The sequence below is a fragment of the Kogia breviceps genome, chromosome 9 (genome assembly GCF_026419965.1).
Source record: "Kogia breviceps isolate mKogBre1 chromosome 9, mKogBre1 haplotype 1, whole genome shotgun sequence".
In the NCBI taxonomy this organism is placed as follows: domain Eukaryota; kingdom Metazoa; phylum Chordata; class Mammalia; order Artiodactyla; family Physeteridae; genus Kogia; species Kogia breviceps.
In genome coordinates this window covers 1,925,134-1,942,665 of record NC_081318.1, presented here as the reverse complement: position 1 = coordinate 1,942,665, position 17,532 = coordinate 1,925,134, and the positions used below count along the sequence as shown (strand labels likewise).

Here is a 17,532-nt window from a genome sequence, read left to right as displayed (position 1 = left end):
AGAACGAAGGCTTAAAAGTAGTTATGTTTGAGGTGATGAAAATGTTCTGGAATTAGATGGTGGTGATGTTTGTGAATATACTGAATGTTAAAAGAGAAAAACCACAGGCCCCAAATGGTCACTTGTGTCACTTGTGCTAAAGCCCATGATACCTGACCTAACTGCAGCTTTGGCCTTCACCAGCAATGTAATCTTGCTCAACCAGTCTGGAACCTTCTAGTCTTCACCAAGGAGGTAGTCTGCCACGTGGGCCCTCTCCACCCCCAGAGGAAGAAGAGGCAATCTGCATGATGAAAGCCTTGCTGTTCCCTTCCCCCCAGATGATGTCTTCAACTAAAAATACTCCTTCCTTTTCTTTGGCTAATAGCCCCCTTGTCCCACCCTTCTCCCTATAAAAACCGTCCGTTTTGCACAACCCCTGGGAGCTCCTTCTAGGTGCTAGATGGGACGCTGCCCTAATCATAAGCCACCTAATAAAGCCAATTAGATCCTCAATTTACTTGGTTGAATTTTGGTTTTTGAACACTAAACACCAGTGAACTGTATACTCTGAGAGTGAATTTACGGTGCACGGTCAAGCCCCCCAAGATGGCTGCTCTCTTGCTCTCTGGACATGCCCTGCTGGACCAGTCCGTGCCTCACCTACAGCCTGCTCACCTGGCTGACCTTCCCTCTTCATCACCGAGCCCGATCAGTAACTGCCTACCTGCTTGTCCCTGGCCCCAGCTACTGACCGTCCTAATCTTCCCATCAGAACAGCTCCACTAGGACAGTCTCCCTGGTAACCAGCCAACCTGACATCCATCCCCCGTAACAGTCCCCCGTAACCGTCACCCCTGCCCCGCCCCACAGCCGGAGATGCCGCTGCAGGACTTTGCTTCAGAGGTAAGATCCTGGGTCCAATAAACCACTGATGTCTCTATCGCCACCACCAGGCGCTTTCTTTGGTCTCGCGACTGGGCAATTACAGGGCTTGCAGGCCTGTAGGGTGCGGTGCAGCCAACATGTGCTATGTGAGCTACATGTTAATTGAAGGAGTTAGAGACAAAAACGGGTAAATATTTTTACCTTGGAGTAGGGACTCTTGGAGTAGGGAAGTCCTAAGTACGATATCAAAAAATTTATGGGAAATTGTCAATTTTGACTACTTCAAAATTTTAAGATTTCCATGTAGCAGAAAACAATGTGAACACATTAAAGAAACAAATAACCAGGAAAAATATTTACAACACAACAGAAAGACAAATATTTACTGCTGTAATAGAAAGGTTTTATAAAACAATAAATACCAAAAGTGGGCTAAGTATATTTAATAACTCATAAAAGCAGAAATATAAATAGTTGCTAAAATTCTTTTTCAAGTTCCCCCCACTAGTTATTAAAAGTGTGAGAAAAACAGTGTTTGCCCATCAAGTTGCCACTAATATAAAAGACTGGCGAAATCCAGTGTTAGCTAGACACACACATGCCGTTGGTGAGAGCACGTTGTTATGGCCTTTCTCTTGGAACTGTGCACTCTCTTTGATCCACTTTCGTTTCTAGCAATTATGTGACATTGTGACTTACAATAAAAAATACACGTGGTCCTCCTCCATTTCTGGGACAGAGCCCTGAAGACCCTTGGAATTTCCTGAGTGATAAGAGGACAAGGGTCTCTTTTTATATTCATAACGAGCCCCTTTCAACCACACCTGGGCTTACGTGAATGAGGTGACTTATTTTTTCTAATTGAAGTAGAGTTGATTTACAATATTGTGTTAGTTTCACGTGTACAGTGATTCGGTTATACATATATATACGTACTTATCTATATTCTTTTTTTCTGATTCTTTTCCATTGTAGTTTGCTACAAGATATTGAATATACTTCTCTGTGCTATACAGTAAATCCTTGCTGTTTATTTATTTTATATATGGTAGTGTGTATCTGTTAATCCCATACTCCCAATTTGTCTCCCCACCCTTCCCCTTTGGTAACCATAAGTTTGTTTTCTATGTCTGAATTTGTTTGTTTTATAAATAAGTTCATTTGTACCACTTTTTAGATTCCACATATAAGTGATATTTGCCTTTCTCTGACTTACTGCGTTATTTCATTCTTTTTTATGGCTGAGTAACATTCTGTTGTGTATATGTTCTTTATCCATTCATCTGTCAATGGACATTTAGGTTGTTTCCACGTCTTGGCTATTGTAAATAGTGCTGGTATGAACATTGGGGTGCATGTAAATTTTCGAATTAGAGTTTTCTCCAGATATATGCCCAGGAGTGGGATTGCAGGATCATACGGTAACTCTATCTTTAGTTTTTTTAAGGAACCTCCACACTGTTCTCCATAGTGGCTGCACCAATTTACATTCCCACCAACTGTGTAGGAGGGTTCCCTTTTCTCCACACTGAATGAGGTGACTTCTGGAAACTCCCCAAGGATGGCCCACGGAACCCACCAACTCATTAGGGGTCAGCCCCACCCTCCTGACCTCTGGGGAGTGGGAAGGGGCTGGAGGGTGAGCTCATCGCTAGCGGCCAATCATTTAATACATACAGCGAAGCCCCCCCACATGCAACGCTCACTGAAGGGCCTCTGAGAGCTTCCGGGCCGGTGAACGCATGGAGGCTCTAGGAGAGCGGGGCACCTCGAGCGGGTGGCGAAGTTCAGCGCCCCTTCCCCAAACCTGGCCTGTGCCTCTCTTCCATCTGGCTGTTCCCGGCTTGTATCCTTTACGGGAAACAGGTCATCTAGCAAGTCAACTGTTTTCCAGCATTCTGTGAGCTGCTCCAGCAAACTACTGAACTGGAGGAGGGCGTCTTGGGACCCTCGGATGTACAGCTGGTTAATCAGAGGCACAGGTGACAGCCTGGGCTTGGGATCAGCATCTGAAGCGGGGGGACAGGGCGGGTAGGCAGCCAGTGTTATTGGGACTGAGCCCCTAACACGAGGGTGTGCACTAATTTCATGAAGATAGTGTCAGAATTGAATTGAATTGTAGGACACCCATGTAGTTATCCGCAGAGAATTGGAGAAATACTTGGTGTAGAAAACAACACCACACATTTGGTGGCTACAAGTGAAACAGTGAGAGTGCGAGAAAGGGGAGTTTCTCATTACAAACTTCGAAGGAGATAATAAAACAGTGTGTGCTAAGACACATGTAGAGAGCTACTTGTTAGTGTTTACGGTAGTTAAGAGACTGGAAATAATCTAGACACCCATCCCTAAGGAGGTGATTAAAATATGGTCCCTACACATCAAGAGGAATACTACATAGCCATTCAGTGGAATGGTGTAAACCTACACCTGTCGGTAGGACAAAAAGCTCATGAGCAAAGGAGGTTCCATATACATACGACAATCCTGTGGCGGCATGTGGTTCGTCACAGAGCAACCGCAGGGAATTACAATGACTATTTAAATGCTGAAACTTGAGTTAGATCAGGCAAATCAGCAGAAACACTGTAACAGTCCAACAGTATCATTGCGCAACCCCCCACCTTTTCTGGCTGAGCTGCGAGGCTTGTGGGACCTCAGACCCCCGACCGGGAATGGAACCCAGGCCTCGGCAGGGAAAGCGCTGTGTCCTAACCACTGGACCGCCAGGGAATTCCTCACTGCCTTTTGTAGACAGAGACTTGGCTTCCATTTCAAAGACAAAGCCTCATAAGAAAACTGTAATTAATTTAATGTTTGACACATCTAGACTATCAAGCTTAACTAAATAAACATAATGAGGATGTGGAGACTCAAAAATGCTTTCTTGTTTGTTACAAGTTTTTAACATAGCCTGTACGATTCCAAAATCCTCATCATAATTTAAGAAATGATGATTTTAGGCAACTCCAGTAGATGAAAAATGTCCACGAGGATAAGTGAGGACTCACTTAGAAAAGCCCCATATGGACCAGATAAATGCTGACTGGCCTTTACGGAGCTCGTCTCAGTTGTTCCTGTACAGCCCCCACTAGCAAAAATTTTAAAGTCTTATTTTAGTCCTTTATAGGATCTGCTACAACTAATTGTGACATTATCTTAAAAGTGTCAAGCAACTATAAGAGAACATTTAAATAAATTATTTAAAATAGCAGCTAATACTTATCAAGTACCTAATGTCTCAGGCCCTGTGTCAGTGGCTGTGGCATGTCGGCCACAGCCTGGTGCACATGTAACACATACATAGATACACATACACTGATACACATACACAGATACACATGCACTGATATACATGCACAGATACACATACACAGATACACGTGCACAGATACACAACACATATATAGATGCACATACACAGATACACATGCACAGATACAGAAGCCACCCGGCGTGTCCCACTCCATGGTACACCGGTGTGATTCCCCCCCTTTCAGACTGGTAGATAACTATGGCTACTGCCTCACGCTTTTTCACCACCGCAGGTTCCGCCCCTTTTACCTGTTGGGGAAAGGAACGCAGAAATCATGAGGAAACCGAAGCTCTGGTCAGCCCACATTGGGGCTCGAGGCCGCCAGTCCCAGGCCTGTGCTCGCTGAGCACCAGTGGCTCACAGCAGCTCTGCCTAAACCCCTCCCAAATGCAGAGCTCGCTGGACCGCGGGAACCTGCAGGGCTGCGACCTGTGACACGTGGAGCAGAGCCATCATCTTTAAAAAACCTTTCCCGAACCGTGTTTCTTCCTTCCAAGGCGATCAAGCCACATTCTTGAAGCCCAAATATCTCACACGTGTTCTCTACCTGGTTCCGTGTCCTCACCAAGCACCATGAAGACAGGTAACAATTTTAAACAAGTCCCTTTGTTCGGTCTCAGAGGCTCTGAGCTTAGATAGGGCTCTGTCAACTAGTCTCAGGGCCTCCTGTGTGAAAACAGGCGCCTTCTTTCCATCGGCTGTAATTGGTAAGTAAAGTCTATCTGAGAAGCAATGCTTATAAAGTGGTTAAGAGCAAGGACTCAGGAGCCAGCTGGCCCGGGATTCGAATCCTGTGTCCTGTGGGTCCCCGGGCAGGTTACTCAACCTCTCTGTGCTTTAGCTTCCTCATCTGCAAAGTGGGAACAGTAACAGTACCTACTTCACAGGATTGTCCGGAGGATTAAATAAGTTACATATTTAAATAAACATGCATATACACACACATATAAAATGCTTAGAACAATACCTGGCACAGGAAAGCACTATTTAAGTGGCTACTGCTATTATTGTTGCTATTATTACCAATTTAAAGCAGTAAGTCCCTTTTGCAAGCTATATACGTAAAATCGGTCTCATTTTATAACCACATCTTAGATATCTACTTATGTTATCTGCATTATTAAATGTTTAGCTGCATAACTGAGAAAGAATTAAGTCTGCTTGAGTTTCTAAGGCCTAGAAATATGGACCCTGGGACTATGCCACACTTCTGCAACTCCCCATCAGCACTAAGACAAGTGGAAAGACAGACGATGTTCAAACACTTGACTCAATATCCTGGCGTTGGAAAATTCTGAACCACCCGACTGGAATCACTAAGAAATCAAAGCCCCCAAACCAGGAAGAAGTGAGACTCAGTGATACTGACCTGCGTTCACAGACAGCTCTCCAACTCCCTAGTTGTGTGACCTCAGCAAATCTTAACCTTCGTGTGTTTGGGCCCCTACTCTGTAAAATGGAGGAGTGTATTTTCCCATTTCCCAAGTCTTCCGGCTGCTGAGAGCAAGAACACCGCACCCGCCTCCTCCCTTCCCCCACGCCCCCTTCACCTCCTTGACTCCGAGGTCTGATGAGATGCCACAGTGAGGACTAAAAAGAGAAAAGAAGAAGTGAATCACTGCTGAGACTGAAGTAAAGAGAGGATGAGAGAGGGTGGAGGTGATGAGAAACTCTCTGAACAGGCACAGGCTGGGGAGAGACAGGTGCTAGCATCGGCAATAATACCTCTGTCACTCCAACCTCAAGCCCACTGTTACGCCGACAGAGAAAAACTGTAGAAGATTTCAAGAGGGCTGTGAAAGGAAGCCTGCAGAATCAATATGCTAGCTCCAGAAGTATCCCAAATCCTAGTGTCACTGTTTGTAAGCAGTACATTCTTTTAATAGCTGTTCAAAGGAAAAGACATTACATCCTTCACATAGTATTCTGAGAAACTGATACAACTTTCTTCCTCAGACTCACAGCCCACATTGGAATCTCAGCCTCCTCACACTGAGACACTGAAGATGCTTCTGTTTCTCTCTGGCCCTCAGAAAACACGCACGGCAGCTGCTGCTGCCCTGCTTTCTGTAATCCATGCTTGTGAGAACCTGACTTCTTCACACCTTTAGAAGAGCACAACACCAAAGTCATATCCAGAATGACTGGGTTTTGTGTGAATTTCTTGTTTGATTACATTTGAACTTGAAAAAAACTGTTCCTAACTGAACTGCAAAGAACTGGAAGTTAAATAACGTATCTTGAAAACCAGCTCCCAGCACACCACTCCTTTAAGACATATGGATCAATCACTTAGTTTTGAAATTTTATAATCCACTTTTTAGAGTTTGAGCGATTTCTACTGATTTTAATTACATTCTTTTCAGTGGAACAAGTAGTTTGCATATGCAGTCCTTTTGTTTCAGTGGTATTTGCAATCATGAATTTTACCTGAACAATATTCAAAAGCCAAAAAAATGCTTTGTATTCTTTCAGCCAGGAAATGACTTGGTGGTTTGTGTCAAGTATTTTTTAAAAAATACCAACAAAACAGAATAGAAAAAGCCAGCATGCATCACACACAGTAAGAGTAGGTACTGTTTTGTTAACTTTTTGTTTGTATGCATAGAAGTATGTATGTGTGTGTGAGTGACAATGTCAACTGGATTTCTTACTCTGGTCAGAAGTCTGAAAGCCACTGCTGTAGAGGCTTCTGTCTGTCAGTGAATGAACCACATGCCAAAGGCATTTGCCTTCCAAGCAATCTGGATTAAGCTGCTCACACCACGATCAGGTATACGGCTCAGCCCTTCGATGGAAGAAATTAGAGAAATCACATCTAAATAAGTCAAATAAATAACATACATGATTTCAATTACTGATGCTACATTTTAGGTTGCAAGAAATTGATCAAAAACTCCCCAACAAAAAGGAGAAAATATCCACTCCTTCCTCAATTCAACATTCCACCAGAATAGTTACTGCCCTTTATAAAACTGAATGAAAATAACCTAAATATGCCCTTAAGTTTTAGCCACGATGGTATTTAAGATTAAAAAATAAAAAACACATTTGAGTACTTGTAAACCAAAATATGAAATCACTTTTTGTAAAACTTTAATTTCTGAGACATTTGAAAAGTCACACTAAAAGTATCTCATAGAAACAAGACTGATAACCTGTAAACAAAACACTCTATAAACAAAAATAATTTGCCAGTGCATCCAAACATTATTTTTAAAGTAACATCATACCAATTTTTTAAAAGTTTAAAAAGTCAGTACTGCATGTATCCTCATACTTTAAAAAAATTATTTTAAGAACTCTGCCTTTATACACTGAATACTGTACTAACATAGAAAGCCACCTAGGGCTTTCACGTGATGTAAGCCTGTGTTGCTGGCAAATAAGGTGGTTACAGAGGCCACAGGGAGGCCAACTGCTCCAGAAAACCAGGCAGAGGCCGGTGCCCCGACGGTCAGGTATATATGCACCTTTGACGCACCCGAGACTGAGAACCACCAGGAAGGTGTTTCATTCTCATCTACTGTCAACCCCTCAGCGTGGCACTGAAGGTGCTAACGTGTGTGTGTGTGTGTGTAATTTTCACATAAAGTCTCATAAAGTCTCATATTTACAGCAGGTCTATTTTTACATAGGAGGTATATAAAGCTAAACAAATGTGAAATCTAAGAAATATCTTGGAAAATCAGTAAAAATCATTACAAACATTATCATCTGTAAAATTTATAACTTCAAAATAATTTATTTGCATACTGTAGAACTAATGAATGATAAGAATTGGCTCAGTCTCCTCAAGAAACTGTGTGACTGCAGTGCCTAAATGCCCTTTTAAAATAGATCCTAGCGGTGAGAAAAAACAAAAGGAGCATTTGCTTTAACGCAGTCAGCGATGTACCCCCATCCGCTTAGAAGGAAGGCAGTTCCAGGCCCGTCCGACTTGCCGGCACCGGGACCTCGGACCTGAGGCCTCGTGCCCTCCCTTCACTGCACTCACAGCTGCAGTAACAGGAAGCTCATGGGTGTCTGTCTGTCCTTACCAGTCTCCAGTACTCGGCCTCAGCGCACTGCACCCGCCTCTGCCACAGGTGCATAGCCAGCGTCCAGTGTGCAACCAAGAGAAGCACCTGCCTTGAAGCGTCTCACTCAAGAGGAAGACTGTGCTTGGGACCAGGAATACACCGGGCGTTTCCAGAGCCTCAAGTGGTTGTCATTCCGTGCAGACCGAGGGTGTGACAACCTGTATTTGCTTCCACAGAAGGCATCTTGCACCCAAGGTTCAAAACCGTCCCTCTATTCCACACAGCAATGAAGAAGCATCCACTAAGAGCTTCAGGAATTTATAATAGATTTCACTCCTTACTAATCCAAACCTGGCTTAAGTCCTCGGATGGAAAGAAACTTTCAAATGAACAAAGAGTTGATATAGACACTGAAAAGTTTAATATTTTACTCAAAAATTTTCAGACATCTTACAAATACCCAGAAGCTCTTCCTCTGGATGTCTGCCCTGAAACTGGTGTAAGTTAAAAGTGATATTCTTTTATTTAAAGGAATTCCTTTCTCTTCTCCCCTTGACCTGGTCTACTCAAAGCAAGCAAGTTTCAGTAAAAATCAAAACTTGCAATTATCACTTAAATAGGTATAATTACCAGTAAAATTAGAAAGCAGCCAAATTTTATTCATTTTCTCAGTATGTGGATCTTATGCTGAGAAATTCACTCATACTAGACTGGTGGTATTTACTGAGTGTTGTTTAGAATCACAAAATGTTCTTTTATTTTAAAACTAAGCTGCATTTTAACAAGAAGAGAAGCTCAGAAGGAAATGCAGAGGTATAAATAAAGGAGAAGTATACACAATCGAGCTTTGGGTGACTTTCTCTTATTATATTGGATCTAAGTGGAAAATTTTGATGTCAAAATATATATAGCCTGTTTTTCATAAATTTCTCCCAAAAAAACCCTTTAAATTCAACAATTTGAGAAAACTGTTCTTTCACTTTTGTCTGAACACAATCTGTTGCCATACACACAGCACATATGAACATATGTGTTTACAGAGGCTGCATGATATGAATTGTGTGCAAGTGGACCCATCTGCTAGTTTTGCATGCACAATGTCTGGTGCTCGATCCTAGTGGATGGTAACACGGAGTATAACGTTATAGCTTTTATTCAGTGGACTTAAAGTCAAGAACCCATCCCAGGAATTATTTACAATTTAATAACTGAATGATCATCAGACCACGATACACTGCAAAACATTTCTTACATCATGAATGCTGATGCTGTGTGTTTTGGGTGTTAAATGGTAACATTTGTTAAGTCTGATGTTTAAATTGGCATGTACAGAAGTGACCAAAGCCTGAGGACTGTGGCGACAGAAGGGGTGTCTACCACAGAGCATTTATAGTTCATAATGGACACAGGGAATTAAGGGATTTCTGAAAAAAAATGTTTAAAAAAAACTGAGTGTACATATAGCCTATAAGGCAAAATCTAAGTTACAAGTGTATTCAACACTGGCAACCATGTTATGAGAGGTAATATTGAATTATATACACATAAACTGTCAGAGAACTATGATTACATAATGCTTCCTACCATAGCTTATTCCACTGGCCAGTAGGAGGTATTCCTGTGGCATTCTACCAAGGCTCAAGTTTTAAAAGAATTCTGTATTTTTTCCCTTGGCTCAAAGTCCAATCAATATCATTCTGTAACATAAATCAGAACTATGCTTTTGTTTTTTCTTTAAGGAAGTGAAAAATATAATTTGCAACCATTTACAGTTCCGATGTACCCACTGCAATATCATCTATAAGCTTTCATTTTTTGCAGAAATTTCACATCTAAGTACCAAGGATGCCCTTTCATGTAGGGCATGAATGGAATTCATTTTGAATGGAATATATAACAAGATTTAAGTGAATCCTTAGAGAGCCCCAAAGTTGGCCTTTTCTAACACTCTCATATGGGTGCATAACTGATGCAAGCAAACGTGGCCCCAGAAGACGTGCTGCCCTGCGGAGCCTGCACCTGGCTGGAAACTACAAGGGTCACCCCAAAGGTAAATAAAAAGAAGACCTGCAACAGCCACGCTCTTAGATTAGGAAAACGACACTGACAGGCCCAGCCCCTAAACGTGGACCGCAGTCAGCAGGAAACACCCCTGACCGACGGGAATGTCACGAGTTTGGGGCGCTCAGGCTCTTGATTGCAGAGCGGTGCTGTGGGTCTCACAGTGCTTTCTGGTGCCCATTTGCAGAAGGCTTTGTGGTTTCCGAATCCCTTGAAGTATCTGATAAGTGAAGTTTATGAAGCCCTGCAGGAAAATGAAGAAAATGTAAGAACTAACGCACCGTTGAGAGGTCGGGCAGAGTGTGCCGTGCCGCCCTGGCTACACTCCCTGCAGAACGGAAGGGCCCTTCTCCCCACCGGCAGCGCCGGGGCCTGAGCTGAAGACAGCTGCCCAGGAGGCAGTCAGGCTCCCCCAGTTCAGGGCAGCCTGGGAGTCCTTCCTTCATCCAACATCCCACGGGCTGGCTCAGGCTTCCGGTGAGATGCAGCGGCCACTGCCCTCCGCACAGCTCCTGCCCCTGCCCGCCCTCCACCTTGGTCCCAAGAGCAACTTCTAATAAACCTCCTCCTGCAAGCTTATCCCCATACCCTAATGCCCTTCCCAGGGAACAACCTGAAACGAGGATGATCCCATTTTTGTTTTAAAAGACACCCATACATACACACTCACAGGAAAATGCAGGGAAAGACACACCAAAACATAAAGCATGCAAGTAAAAAGAAAAGCAACGGAAGACACGACCAAGAAGAAAGAAATGGCAACAGAACAAACTGACCATAAATAAGATTTCACTACTCAAAGATATTCCACAGAGTAAAAGATTATCACTACCTTTTAAGTTACATTAGTTTCCCTCTGCGTCATACAGCTATTATTTACATGGTCTACCTGACACACAGAACAATATTGTGCCCTCACAGGCAGGAAAGTGCGAAGAAACTCTAAGAGTGTAAGTGGCATTGAAGCTCCGAGCGCTTTAACAAAACGAAGCATAAAGACGCTCAAGAACACATAAGCAACACATCCATGGAAAAGATTTTGAGGAAACAATTTTTATGAGGCCCAGATATTTGTAAAAATATACCTGGATAAGATGATTTTTCCCCTAAAATTTCAGACGGTTGTCTACCTGACGGGCAAGCAATTTTATATCCCTCGTATAGTCCAACATAGCACTCCAACTTTTTAAATTTCTATCACTGCATATCTTAATGAAAGAGAAGGTAAAATTGAGCCTGTCTATGATGCATGACTGGGAAAGGAAAAATAAATCAATCCAACACACACAAAAAAACAGTTCTTGCCTCAGGAACAGCCAAGCCACTGAGTGACAAAAGGCACCTACAACTGCTAGACATGAGAAAGCGTGTTAACACAGGCCGGCTGCAGAAGGAAGTGGGCAAAGAGAGCAGCGACCAAGTAATCAACGCCCTCACTGGAACAGAACCCCTTTAGGATCGATTATTTCAATGAGTTACTTCTAAAACCTGGGTGTAGCACAGGTTATGCATTCAGGAAAACTACAATGTCTCTCTTCTGCAAAAACAATCACCTCCACCACCATCGTGGTAGCTACATTCTGAGTGTCCGCTATGTGCCAGATACTCTATGAGATAGATGTTATGATTCTCAACACACAGCAGCAGAGGGAAAAACCCCTCCCACCCCACCTCCCACACACACACAAAAGAAGAAGAAAAAGAAAGGATATAGTTAAACTTTATATTTTATAATCAAATTATGATTCCCAGTGAAATCATATTTAAGATCTCCGATCATTCACACATGACATACACTTAATGAGGATCTTTTTCTAGGTATGAGGCATTGCCTCCTTAGAGCATTCCAAAGAGTAACAGAAAACATTAGGGAAAAAAAAAACTGTATCTATTAGATGTTTTACACAACTCTTGATGATTTCACTGCCTCTCATGGTCAAGGAGCCAACACAACATTTACAACCTTTACCTTAGGTTAAATTACATTTTACTGCTTTAATAAAGACTTCCTTAGCAAGATGGTATCCAGAATACCCAACCCAAACGCTAAGTTTACTGCAATTTATTCATAACTACCTCATATTCGTGAATGGTAAGTAGGAATTTATCTGAGATTATGGCTAACTAATATTGCTGATGCTACAACAGGCTTAAAAATGAAATTTTAACCCTAAAAATTTGGCTGAGAGGACTGTTTGATTCCGACTTCATCTTTAGATTTTAATCCGACCAGCATTAAGGAACCTAGGCATTAAAATCCATAAATTATCTGGTGCTTCAGCTGAAATGAGATGTAACTTTCCCTTTCAGGCCAATATCTCATCAGCCACCCCCTCTCACGATAAATTTGCAGTAAAACAGACATGAATAGATAATCTGAAATCCTTTTTCCTTCCCAAAGGTCATCCTTTCAAACATCAGGGTTGGAAAGGCTTGGTGGTATGCAAAGCTTTACTGTTGTTCATAAGGTTTAAAGTATCTGAAAACAGAATCTTAACGAATCAATCATTATGTTGCCTTTTGCAACAGCTAAAAGCCACAAAGGAAGACAGAGTATAAGCATTCAGATGGTGTCCATTCAGGTGAATGAGCTAATGTCAGGACTTCCTACAATAAATCTGTACCTTTCCCTTCTTTTATAAAATTACACACCCGAAACCCAAGAGGGTTTATACAGCAAGACAGTTCATATTGTCCTGGTATTCCTAAAATACAAAGCCTGAAATATGTTTAGTACTAATGTTGAAGCAAGCATGAAAAATACATTCACAGGTTACATCTGTACCCTTTATAGCTTAGCCAAACCTATGAGTTTTTAATACTGTCACAATGCATATGACTCATAGAATACATAATGCCCTCTCTCCTATTAACGCCAAGAACACTAATATTTTTATTCTGAATTATTATTTGACTAACTGAAGAGAATTATAATTGTGGGTCAGCCTGATACTCTAAAATCCAATCCTCAAAAAAACCTTTAACTAAAAAATAGTAAGAGGTATCAATACCAACATATAAGCCTTCAGCACATCCTCCTCCTCAGCTCATCACACCTACCCTCACCATCATAATCCAAGAGCTAATGTTTACTGAGCTCTTCCCATGTGCTAGGATTATGCTTAGGCCCTTAAAAGAACTATTTCAGTTAATATGCACAGCAGTCCTAAAAGAAGAAGATATTATCACCATTTTACAGATGAGAAAGATGAGACTTAATCAAGTAATTTTATACAAGAGCATAACCAGTAAGTAGTGGGTCAGGAATGTGACCTCTAAGGATTTACACATTTGGTAAAATGAACAGGTGAAGACTTAAAATTAGCTGAAATGTCAAAATTATTAATAAGTTGAAAAAGAGAAAAATAGCCATAAACCTCAGAATTACCTAGGGCCTTGAAAAGTTCTTCTCGTACAGCAGAGGTGAATTTTCTGACCAGACACAATGTTGCCATAATAGCAAAAAGCAAATTGTAGGATAACACAATATAGAAATTTCCCAGCCAATTAAACCTTCCAAAGTCTCCAAGCAGATCAAATCTAGTGATTCCTGTTAAAAATAAATAAAATAGCCCTTAATAAAATCAGGTACAATAAATTTATATATATATAAAACAAAATAAAGTACAAATGAGATGGATCAAATTCCATGGACTTTCTCATTTCTGTTAGAGGGATCCTAGGTAAAACGCACGGCTGTTACCTGGTGGGAAAACCCCAGTCAACCCTAAGCGACTCTGCCCACATATCGCAGCCTCTCGGAAGCGATGAGCAATGGCGCTGACGTGAGTCACTTGCTCAGAAGTTTCACCTACATCCACAAGAAACCCACCGTGCCGCTCGTGTGGGGCGGGTGGGTGCAGCCTGTTCCCCTGAACTAGGAAACCAGGGTCGTGATGGGAGAGACACCTGACAAACCCTCTCACCTCCCCCACCCTTGTCCCCTCTTCATGCAGGTTCCTGTTCACATGTCACCTCCTCCAAGAGGCCACCTGATTCACCTTCCCCAGACAGCAGACCTGCCAAGGAAGGCCCTCCACCCTGATTATGTTTCTTCACAGCACACACTGCCCGAAATGTTTCTTTTCCTTCGTGGTTTATTTATTGCCTACTTTCGCCACTAGAATGTAAATTCTGTAAGAACAGGGACTGTGTCATTTTCATTCCTATAATTCCAATGCCCAGAGCAATGCCTTGCACACACTTAAAACTTATTACATAACGAATAAACAAATAGAGTGATTCCCTTCCAAGGGAAAAACACACACACACACATTATTCATCTGAGTTGGATGCTACAGGCTTGTGCAGGGAAATGGCCAACGCTGGAAATACAGTGTAATGATGTCGTATAGGTTGGAAATGCAGTGCAGTTGTATCATATATGCATGGAAGTTACTTAAATTCACCTATACACATTTAAAAAACAAGTCTTTTTTGTTGAAAAGAAATCTGAATAGTCATTCTGTTCAATGAGCACATGTCCTAGGCCCAATACTTATTGGAAAGAATATGTGAATGGTAGGGTTTTTCTGACTACTGGTAAATGAATAAATAAATAAGTAAAACAGTATTCAAGTGGTCAGTCAACTGAGAGATGATGGGATTGTTGACATTCTTTAAGGAAAAAACTGAAGAGCTACTCGGGGCCATATAAAATCTTAACCACAAAGGACTGTACAGACAAAATCATGTACCCTTAATTTTATGGGTGATCTAAGAATTTCAAGAACAACTTTGACTAAACTCAATTTCACCTTATCAGCTGACTTTTAAACTTAACTCCCATCCCCACTCAGTGCAATCCCATCACCTATTATACAGACAGACTCCACAAAAGCAGCTTATGGAGACAACAGAAAAACAGCAGGTTTCAAACAGCAGCTCTTTTGTAGCCACATCTATCCAGGGCCAATGTATTTGAATTTGAGAGACAATAATCTATCATAATATTTTAAAGAAATATAAGGTTAGTGAAAACATACAATAAAATATCTTTTAAAAGAAGGTAAAAGGGACCCAGACCCTAGTAGAGTATGCAGCATAGGTCACACCATGACATCATGGCAACAATTCTGGCAGCAGATTATCAGACTAAAGACTTAATAAGACTTCAATCTATTAAAAAGAATATGGGGGGCTTCCCTGGTGGCGCCGTGGTTGAGAATCCGCCTGCCGATGCAGGGGACACGGGTTCATGCCCCGGTCCGGGAAGATCCCACATGCCGCAGAGTGGCTGGGCCCGTGAGCCTGGCCGCTGAGCCTGCGAGGAGCCTGTGCCCCCCCAACGGGAGAGGCCACAACAGTGAGAGGCCCGCGTACCACAAAAAAAAAAAAAGAACATGGGACTTCCCTGGTGGCACAGTGGTTAAGAATATGCCTGCCAATGCAGGGGACATGGGTTCAAGCCCTGACCCGGGAAGATCCCACATGCTGTGGAGCAACTAAGCCTGCACGCCACAACTACTGAGCCTGCGCTCTAGAGCCCGCGAGCCATAGCTACTAAAGCCTGCAAGCCTAGAGCCTGTGCTCCGCGACAAGAGAAGCCACTGCAGTGAGAAGCACGCACACCGCAACAGAGTAGCCCCCGCTCGCCGCAGCTAGAGAAAGCCCGTGCGCAGCAACGAAGACCCAACGCAGCCAAAAATTAATCAATTAATTAAAAAGAAAAAAGAATATGTATATAATCATATATATTATTTTTCAAATGAAGTACCACTTAATTTAAACTAGGCAGTTATATGTAAACAAAGTACAGTCCTCCCAAAATGAACTTCAGTGGTTTCATGGCCCAGGGATCCCAGATAAGCATATCTGATTTTATGCATTTTTTTAAAAAACATTTATTTATTTTATTTATTTATTTTTGGCTGCATTGGGTCTTCATTGCTGAGCGCGGGCTTTCTCTAGTTTCGGCGAGCAGGGGCTACTCTTCGTTGAGGTGCCCGCAGGCTTCTCATCGCGCTGGCTTCTCTTGTTGTGGAGCATGGGCTCTAGGCGTGTGGGCTTCAGTAGTTGTGGCTCGTGGGCTCTAGAGCGCAGGCTCAGTAGTTGTGGTACGTGGCTTAGTTGCACCGTGGCATGCGGGATCTTCCCGGACCAGGGCTCAAACCCATGTCCCCTGCATTGGCAGGTGGATTCTTAACCACTGTGCCATCAGGAAAGCCCAGCATATTTGATCTTTAGGGCCAAAGACTCCCGAGAATCTGGTGAGAGCCACAGAATTTTTCACAAGAAAAACACACATATATGAGGGGGCACGCGTGCACGCACACACACACAATTGTGTGTATCATGAAGCTCATATTTATGGAGGAACTGACAAATAACAGAATAAAAACCCTCACCCAGATGCACTATAAGAGTCTTATCCGGTCACAAAAATTTTTGATCATACGTCACCAAAAGCAAAAATAAAATTAGAGTACATATACCCATTACATGTGTATTTTAATTATTTATAAACTATTGATATGTATGTACTACTCACTGACATATACATTATTTTACACACAAAACAAAGACTTTAAAAATTATAACAATAAAAATAAATACAAGTTCTAATAGTTTCTTCACACAGCCCAATGACTTACTTTGTGAATGGACGGGAAACAAACTCCACTTTGGAAACCACTGTCGTATTCTAAATACCAATTTGGCACCGCCCAGAACTTGGCCTGTGTCGTGCTGGGACAGCACCACTGCATGAGAGTGAAGTCGGGGGCAGAAAGCATTCACAGTGAGAATGGAAGATATGTTATGAACAACAGAAAAATACTTCCACTAGAACTTCTTAGTGGACTCAACTTGGTGTCTTGAGAATCAGGGTCAAGACCCAGTGAGAAACACCAGGTGAAGAGCAATCTCTCTCATTAGATGTTCTGGTCCCCAGATACCTCAGGTTGGCCTCAAAGACAGAAATCCAGGAGTCTGTTTCTAGAGTATGTGTGAGGCAGCAGACAAAATATTAGAGATTATAGGGACAAGTTCTAAAGACCTTGTTGTTTCAAATTTAATGTTTTAAAAATCTAACTAATATCGACTGACTAAAAGATTACTCTGGTACCACTCACTTCTTCACTTCTGAAAATCTTCTATTAGACAAGAAGCCTTAAATAATCACTTTTCTAAAATGTCTGAGAGGATTGTGTCACAGCAATAATTAAACTGTACGATGTACTTTTAAATTCTTTTCTTCCGGTTTTATTGAGATATAATTTACATACCTCACTATGTAAGTTTAATGTGTGCAGCATAATGACTGGA

The 17,532-nt window shown here is 42.0% G+C and overlaps 1 protein-coding gene across 5 annotated transcripts in view; it reads right to left on the bottom strand.

Moving 5' to 3' along the window:
• Positions 1-8,603: 8,603 nt before the first annotated feature.
• LMBR1 (limb development membrane protein 1) overlaps positions 8,604-17,532 on the bottom strand; it is a 144,379-nt gene continuing 135,450 nt past the window's right edge. For 3 of the 5 annotated variants that reach the window (XM_059073697.2, XM_067041753.1, XM_067041752.1), the window contains 2 exons: positions 13,655-13,816; positions 8,604-10,510 (listed from right to left, as the gene is read on the bottom strand). In XM_059073697.2, coding sequence (XP_058929680.1) covers positions 10,425-10,510; positions 13,655-13,816 — 248 coding nt within the window. In that variant the 3' untranslated portion in view covers positions 8,604-10,424. The remainder of the gene's footprint in view (positions 10,511-13,654; positions 13,817-17,532) is intronic. The other 2 variants (XM_059073702.2, XM_059073704.2) reach the window with 2 other exon arrangements.